An 8,537-nucleotide genomic window follows, 5' to 3' on the forward strand; every position below is an offset into this window, starting at 1 on the left:
GTTCCTATGACCATGAGATCATATAACTCACTGACACCGGAGGAATGCTTTGTGTGTATCAAACGTCGCAACGTAACTGGGTGACTATAAAGATGCTCTATAGGTATCTTCAAAGGTGTTCGTTGAGTTAGTATGGATCAAGACTGGGATTTGTCACTCCGTATGACGGAGAGGTATCTCGGGGCCCACTCGGTAATACAACACCACACACAAGCCTTGCAAGCAATGTGACTTAGTGTAAGTTGCGGGATCTTGTATTACGGAACGAGTAAAGAGACTTGCCGGTAAACGAGATTGAAATAGGTATGCGGATACTGACGATCGAATCTCGGGCAAGTAACATACCGAAGGACAAAGAGAATGACATACGGGATTATATGAATCCTTGGCACTGAGGTTCAAACGATAAAATCTTCGTAGAATATGTGGGATCCAATATGGGCATCCAGGTACCGCTATTGGATATTGACCGAGGAGTCACTCGGGTCATGTCTACATAGTTCTCGAACCCGCAGGGTCTGCACACTTAAGGTTCGACGTTGTTTTATGCATATTTGAGTTATATGGTTGGTTACCGAATGTTGTTCGGAGTCCCGGATGAGATCACAGACGTCACGAGGGTTTCCGGAATGGTCCGGAAACGAAGATTGATATATAGGATGACCTCATTTGGTTACCGGAAGGTTTTCATGCATTAGCGGAAAAGTTTCGGGCTCATCGGTAGTGTACTGGGAGTGCCGGGAGGGGTGCCGGGGACCATCAGGAGGGGTGTCACGCCCCAAGGGGTCTCATGGGCTATGGGAAGATATAAACCAGCCCCTAGTGGGCTGGAATAAGTTCCCACTAAGGCCCATAAGGTTTGAGAAGGAAAAAACACAAGGTGGAAAGAGTTTCCAAGTGGGAAGGTGGAATCCTACTCCAAGTAGGATTGGAGTAGGACTCCTCCACCTCCAATTTCGGCCAAACCTTTAGGTTTTGAGGCTGCCTCCTCCCCTCCCTTCCTCCTATATATACTGAGGTATTAGGGCTGATTTGAGACAACTTTGCCACGGCAGCCCGACCACATATCTCCACGGTTTTACCTCTAGATCGCGTTTCTGCGGAGCTCGGGCGGAGCCCTGCTGAGATAAGATCACCACCAACCTCCGGAGCGCCGTCACGCTGCCGGAGAACTCATCTACCTCTCTGTCTCTCTTGGTGGATCAAGAAGGCCGAGATCATCGTCGAGCTGTACGTGTGCTGAACGCGGAGGTGCCGTCCGTTCGGCACTAGATCGTGGGACTGATCGCGGGACGGTTCGCGGGGCGGATCGAGGGACGTGAGGACGTTCCACTACATCAACCGCGTTTCTTAACGCTTCTGCTGTGCGGTCTACAAGGGTACGTAGATCGAACATCCCCTCTCGTAGATGGACATCACCATGATAGGTCTTCGTGCGCGTAGGAATTTTTTTGTTTCCCATGCGACGTTCCCCAACAGTTACGCCCAAACCCTCCAAGGTGTCGTCGGCACCCAACGGCCCCAACCCATGAGTTAAGCCACCCTTGGTATCTGTCCCGAAAATACCACGGCAGCAGTGTTAGCCGAAAGGGGCCTTAACTTTAAATTTTAATTTATTAAATTTAATTTCAGATTTCTACCTGATAGTCGATGTCAATTTGTGGTTAGGAGGTTTGTTGCTATTTTATATGGCGTGAATTCAAACGCACGACTTTTAATTTTAGATTAGATATTCGGCAGTCCGGCTTAGATGGCCCGCCCTAACCTGAAAATCCCGGGCCGGACCTAATCATGACATCGGACCGGGCTTGGGCCTAAAAATAGAGCCCGATGCTTGAGTCGGGCCGGGCTTGATCCTAATCATTTCATCGGGCCACACTCGGGCATGTGAAAAATCTCTGATTTTAGGCATAGTCGAACAAGGGCCGTGTCGGGCTTTTTGGGCTCAGTCATGATTTATCAGGCGAGACGGTTCAGACGGGCTGGGCTTGGGCCTTAGTTTTCAGCATCGAGCTTTTTCTTTCCCTGGTCCGACATATGCGCATGTATACTTAGACTTAAATTTGCACAGGCTTTACAAAAGTTATGGCTCGGTCACTTTCGGAAAACACGAGGAGGGGCATTTTGGCCCATGTGGTAGTATTCTTATGACGGGAGAGAATTAGTGCATGGTTTGTGATCAAAACCGATGGACTTTGTGTGGAACCAACCACTTCGTCCTACCACTATTTTGCCCTGGTGAACCAACCAATAAATGTACTAGACAGTTGAAAAAAAAATAAGTAGATGCACCTTCCAACAGTACTAGTACTATATTAACCTTAATTATCAGTGATCAGGGCGAATGCGATGTCCTTGCACAAACTTTATTATTGGAAGCAAATTACTTACTTGCACGCAAAGCAACCCACCATCAGCGGAATTTCCTCTGCCGTTGCCGTCCCCGTCACGGGCCAATTTTTCAGAGAGAATTCAGAGATCAGCCGCAACAAGAAAGGAAGAAAGAAAGAAAGAAAGAAAGAAAGCTTCACCACACGCCGCCACGTAGCCCCCCACCTCAGTCCTAACCTTCCCCCCTCACGCACGCACCGCTTCCCGGGGTAAAGCTAGCAGTTTCCCCTTTTTTTTCTCTTTTTCTTGGAGCAGTTTCGCTTTCGCGTCCCTATCCTCATCCGACGGCCGGCCACGCACCGACCGACCATCCGACGGCCCAGGGAGCGCGTAGCACCTCCCTCCCGCACCGCTTTATATATACGGCTCGCATCGGGTGCGTGGTGCGGCACACGTTCCTTCACTCGGCCCGGCTCCCCTCCCCCCTCCTCCCTCCTCCGGTTTCTGGTGAGCTCTCCCCCCTCCCCCTCCCTCTCCCTCTCCCCACCCGACACCGCGCTTCTCCTGTGCTCCGCTCGACAACCCTCCGCTTCGGAACCAGAGCGCGGGAGGAGCCGGCGGTGGCGGTTCTCGCGTGGGGTTCCTGAGCTGAGGGGCGCGGATCTGCTTGCTTGCTGTGCTGGTGTGCGATCTGGCCGCTTCTCGCCGATTCGTCTTGTCTCTTTTGTGGAGGCGCGCGGCGGCGGGTAGATTTCGTCTCCGCTTGTCCTGTTTCGTGTGCTCTGTGGAGTTATCAGGCTCCGATTTCCCTGGAATTTTTTCCCGGTTCCGTTCGTTCCCCTCACACGCAGCCGCCCTCAACCCTCGATTTGGCCCTTGTCACTAGGTTTTTGTGGGGTTTCCGCTCCCGGATTTCCACCCGGCCGTGGTTTGTGTGGATTCAGTCGCGTACTAGTACTGTCAGTCAACTACTGTAGTTAGGACCATGCTCTGCTACTACTGTAGTTAACCCATCCGATTTGCTCCAGATCGCGACCATGGGAACCCGCGGGCTCGCGCTGGCGCTCCTCGCCGCGGTGCTGCTGCTGCAAACCGTCCTCCCGGCGGCGTCCGAGGCGGAGGGCCTCGTGCGGATCGCGCTCAAGAAGCGCCCCATCGACCGGAACAGCCGCGTCGCCACGGGCCTCTCCGGCGGCGAGGAGCAGCCCCTCCTCAGCGGCGCCAACCCCCTGCGCTCCGAGGAGGAGGGCGACATCGTGGCCCTCAAGAACTACATGAACGCCCAGTACTTCGGGGAGATCGGCGTCGGCACGCCTCCGCAGAAGTTCACCGTCATCTTCGACACCGGCAGCTCCAACCTCTGGGTGCCCTCCGCCAAGTGCTACTTCTCGGTGCGTTCCCGACGCCTTCTTTAGTTTTCATGATTATTAGGATTATTAGGATTTGGTTGTCCGTGGTGCGGGGGATTTGACTTTCTTTTGTTGTGTGTGTGTGTGTGGTGCTTTGCTGGTGCAGATTGCGTGCTACCTCCACTCACGCTACAAGGCTGGGGCGTCCAGCACCTACAAGAAGAATGGTTAGCGTCTGGAAACCTCTCTCACCAGCATGCTACTAGTGGTTGTGCTTTACAGTTGACATGCTCTATTCCTGTCTCTTTACTTGCTTGCTGTTAAAAGATTGTGTGTATTGCACACCCACCTCTGTGATTTGTGCGCTTCACATGCATTTTTCCCCATCACCCACCAACCCTAACATGCTAGTTGTCTCTTCTGCAGTCATTTTCATACTCGAGTTGAAATCTGCATAGTTCCAGGTAGTGTCTTAGCTTCTCCTATGTGTCATAGCTTATCCCATGTGTCACAGTTCCAGGTAGTGTCTTAGCTTATCCAGGCAGTGCCTAGTTCTCAGTAGTCTTGAGAAGTTCCTGTCTGTTAATCCAAAATTGTAGAGTTATGTGCTGAGGTTGCTTCCTAAAATATTTTCTGTGGAAGTCAGATGTGTACTGATGAACTATTGTAGACCGTTCACGGTTGAACGTGATGATGTTCAGTTCAAGTTAGGTGCAACATCCTTGAAAAGGATGCTGCAAAATAACTGATGTTGATGTAGTGCCCATTGATGTAGCCAGACATAGTGATGGAGATGTTGCGGCAGTAGCTGTCTTCGTTGAGCCTATTAAATAGCATTTGCAAGTTGCAACTCTAGTTAGATAATATGCAGGAAATGATGACGTTCAATCCTTTCTATAGCCTTTTTATGTTTCGGCAGAGTCATATACTGATTGATGATTCTATATATATTCATTGGTTTCCTTTTTGTTTCCTTTGATTAGTTCTCCTCCCTCTTTGTTAGCCGTTCTCTTTGACAATGTTGTTTCCTGTTATGTTAACAGGAAAGCCTGCTGCCATTCAGTATGGCACTGGTTCGATTGCTGGATATTTCAGCGAGGATAGCGTTACAGTGGGTGATCTAGTTGTGAAAGATCAGGTTTGTGTCTCTTCATATTTCTGAGTTGATTTGTTGATTATCTCTGATTATATGCGTCATATTAGTTATTTTTTCTTGTTAATACCTTGTTTGGTTGCCATATTAGGAGTTCATTGAAGCTACAAAGGAGCCAGGTATTACTTTCTTGGTTGCAAAGTTCGATGGTATCCTTGGGCTTGGGTTTAAGGAAATATCTGTTGGCAAAGCAGTACCTGTGTGGTAAGACAATCTGGCCATTAGGATTGTCTTTATTCATCTCTTCCGCATAGTTGAATTGCTGTAAGAACAATGATGTTATTTTGCATATAGTGCTTTTGGCCATGCAGTGCTATTACAATTCTTTCATTGGTAGCTGCAAGGACATTGGCTTTTAGAGTTTTAGTAGTCGATTGTCAGCGTCCTAAATATTGCCCTGATGAAGAAAATAACAACCTTCCTTCATTTAGTTGTTTAAGTTCAAGTGATACCCTGCTGGACTTTTTGTTGTGTGTTCATGTTTGCTGCATCTGTCATGGACTCACGGTAGTTTTGCTTCTAAGGAAACAATTATGTACTCGAGTACTTGTGTTCATGTATGTGGAACTAGCCTACAGTTTGTTTCATGCATTTACTTAGTTCTTTTTACTGTCATACTTACCAGGCTTGGCATATTCATGTTCCCTAATGGTAAATGAACTTCACAGGTATAAAATGATAGAGCAAGGTCTTGTCAGTGATCCTGTTTTCTCGTTCTGGCTCAACCGACATGTTGATGAAGGAGAGGGTGGTGAGATTATTTTTGGAGGAATGGATCCTAAGCACTATGTTGGTGAACACACATATGTCCCAGTCACCCAGAAGGGATATTGGCAGGTTAGTCTCGTTCTTGTGCAATTTGAGTAATATTTGGTCGCCTCGCCTAAAAATGCACACCTGCTTGCTGCAGTTTGACATGGGTGATGTCCTGGTTGGAGGGAAGTCCACAGGTACTGGAACGGTTATCTTCATGTTAAAATCTAATGCGACTAAATCATAATTATCTCATGCGTGTTCAAACCTATGCCATCGTCAGGATTTTGTGCTGGTGGTTGTGCCGCAATTGCTGATTCTGGAACTTCACTGCTTGCTGGCCCCACGGTATGTTGTGATCTTCATAGTGGCGAGTGACGTCCACTTATTCAGTTGAAATTGCTTTTCTCTATGACACTATCTACTAGTAAAAATTGCAACATTCTTATCAAATTGATCTATTATTTTGGAGCAATTACCTTAGCAATGACAATGATCAACACTATCTTTGTACGATCTTGCAGACTTGTAGGTGACAATGATCAACACTATTTTTGTATGATCTTGCAGATTTGTAGGCTAGACATATGTTATGTGCTTAAAAAGTGCAGTCATATAGCATCTACCCCTTTTACTTACAAAGCACAATATTGGAAGAACACTTTGCTTGATTTCATGAGTGTGATTATCATTGTACAAAACTTTTTGCTTGAAGATAAAATCAGATACATGGGAAGCGTCAACATTTAGTGAAAACAATTTCAGAGATCTTTGTGATTCTCGAGCTTAATTTGCTTTTTAAAAAGAGAAGCTTATACTAATATGGTTTATCGTTAATGCTGTGTACTAGTCAATCTGGATCACATTGTTTATCACTGATTTTCTCTTCTTTGCTCCATGTGGAATTGCACGGAGTTCTGACAAGTTACTATTCACCAATGTAGGCCATAATTACTGAAATTAACGAGAAGATTGGTGCGGCTGGGGTAGTCAGCCAAGAGTGCAAAACAATTGTTTCTCAATATGGACAACAGATCCTCGACCTGTTGCTAGCAGAGGTTTGTAACCGTACTGCCTGTTTACTAGGTTTTGGTAGCTGGTTTGATGAATTATGTTGCCTCTTAAGCGGAGTGGGATTGAACTTGCTGTGTTTTAATATTACAGACACAGCCCAAAAAGATCTGCTCCCAGGTTGGTCTGTGCACCTTTGATGGGACTCGTGGTGTTAGGTGAGAACTGCAAATTCCATTATTGAATTTGCGAAACAGAGTATCTATTGTTTGACTATTAGCTAGTTATGATGTCACTTGTTAGTTGTTACTACCATTAAGAATTAATTTTACAGTTGAACAAATAAGTGGAATGGTCTCAAGACATTCTCATGTTCTTGTTCTTACTTTTGTGGCTCATTTTTCCATTGTTCATCTATGTGAATACAGTGCCGGAATTCGGAGCGTGGTCGATGATGAACCTGTGAAATCAAATGGCCTCCGTGCCGATCCCATGTGCAGTGCCTGTGAGATGGCTGTTGTATGGATGCAGAACCAACTTGCACAGAACAAGACCCAGGATCTCATACTAGATTACGTTAACCAGGTGAGCTTATCACCTTCAGTGAAGTTCACTCTATACTTCTTTCGTGTGGTGGTACTCTGCTTAACTGTGAATTTTGCAGCTGTGCAACCGTCTCCCAAGTCCCATGGGAGAATCAGCCGTGGACTGCGGCAGCCTTGGGTCCATGCCTGACATTGAGTTCACCATTGGTGGCAAGAAGTTTGCGCTGAAACCAGAAGAGGTGCGACTTCTTCTCCATGATTTCCCTTTTCTATTTGTTCCCTTGTGAGATGCGATCGGATTACCTAACAAGCTTACCAACCAGCTGGCTTTTTTCTATGTTTCTTACTTCTGCACATCAAACTAGCCTACTTGCTTAGCCGCCTTGTGGCTGATTTTTGTTTTCTTCGATTGTGCAGTATATCCTGAAGGTTGGTGAAGGAGCTGCTGCCCAGTGCATCAGTGGATTCACAGCCATGGACATCCCGCCTCCTCGCGGTCCTCTCTGGTAAATCTATCTACGCCCTCTGCTGTCTTGTCAAGCGCATACCAGTTATGTTACACCTGATGAAATCCTACCCGAGGATGCATGCTAGAAACAAGTTCACCAGTTACCTTGTTGACGCTTGACCTCTGCTTCTGGTGCTGATACATACATCTTTCATTCAACTGCAGGATCCTGGGAGACGTCTTCATGGGCCCGTACCACACCGTCTTTGACTACGGCAAGCTGCGTATTGGCTTTGCCAAGGCGGCCTGAAGGGTGGTCGAGCGAGCGCCCCATCGTGGAGGCGGACACTTGCGCCGGGAGAGAGCTTAGCTTTTTACTCCGAATTTGACCGGTGATGTGTGTTGTGTATATATGCTGCATGCTGCTTTTCAAAGACCCTGCCTGACATGACCAAGGGTTGGTTCCTAAGATGGCAAGACTGTTTCTGGACGTTTGCCCCTAAGATGTTGTCGAATTAGTATGTGATAAACAACGTTTGCCTTCTAGTAACCTGTGGTTTACGATGCCAGAATCTTATTTGCCCGCTATGAAATCTTGGTGTGCCAGAATCTTATTTGCCCGCTATGAAATCTTGGTTCCTAAGAGGCGTACCTATACGAATTAGATATATAGGTTGATGTCCAGGTTGATGAAGCTTCAAGATATATAGTCACGCCACGTTGATAGTAGGCTCTTCTGTGATGCTAAACATGATACTCCCACTGATCCATTTTAATTATCGGTTCAGTACCAGAGAAGGCTCTAGTAGTGGCTGGGAGCAAATTTCTCTTCGGTTTTGGCATTGATGGATATGATATCTGATCAAAACCCTTGGTTGATTAATACTAGAATGAAATCAAAGGAAAAACAACTCTGTTGATTGATGCTACACTGGAATCACAAGAAA

At 46.9% G+C, this 8,537-nt stretch overlaps 1 protein-coding gene across 1 annotated transcript; it reads left to right on the forward strand.

Annotated features, from left to right (window-relative positions):
• Positions 1–2,778: 2,778 nt before the first annotated feature.
• On the forward strand, positions 2,779–8,183 carry LOC123450729 (phytepsin). Its single transcript, XM_045127845.1, has 14 exons — positions 2,779–2,838; positions 3,360–3,722; positions 3,847–3,907; positions 4,724–4,818; positions 4,925–5,037; positions 5,502–5,670; positions 5,744–5,783; positions 5,870–5,934; positions 6,531–6,644; positions 6,751–6,815; positions 7,026–7,182; positions 7,262–7,381; positions 7,560–7,648; positions 7,816–8,183. Exons 2-14 carry the CDS (start codon positions 3,369–3,371, stop codon positions 7,898–7,900), a joined length of 1,527 nt encoding a protein of 508 aa, XP_044983780.1. The 5' UTR covers positions 2,779–2,838; positions 3,360–3,368; the 3' UTR covers positions 7,901–8,183.
• Positions 8,184–8,537: the final 354 nt, after the last annotated feature.

The sequence above is a fragment of the Hordeum vulgare genome, chromosome 1H, assembly GCF_904849725.1.
Source record: "Hordeum vulgare subsp. vulgare chromosome 1H, MorexV3_pseudomolecules_assembly, whole genome shotgun sequence".
Taxonomy (NCBI): Eukaryota; Viridiplantae; Streptophyta; class Magnoliopsida; order Poales; family Poaceae; genus Hordeum; species Hordeum vulgare.

What these genes read in the sequence shown, in the direction of transcription:
- LOC123450729 (XM_045127845.1), top strand. Translation starts at nt 3,369, where the DNA reads ATGGGAACCCGCGGGCTCGCGCTGGCGCTCCTCGCCGCGGTGCTGCTG. An exon ending in CAGCACCTACAAGAAGAATG is followed by an intron (nt 3,908 to 4,723) that starts GTTAGCGTCTGG and finishes TTATGTTAACAG; the next exon opens with GAAAGCCTGCTGCCATTCAG. An exon ending in TTGCGCTGAAACCAGAAGAG is followed by an intron (nt 7,382 to 7,559) that starts GTGCGACTTCTT and finishes TCGATTGTGCAG; the next exon opens with TATATCCTGAAGGTTGGTGA.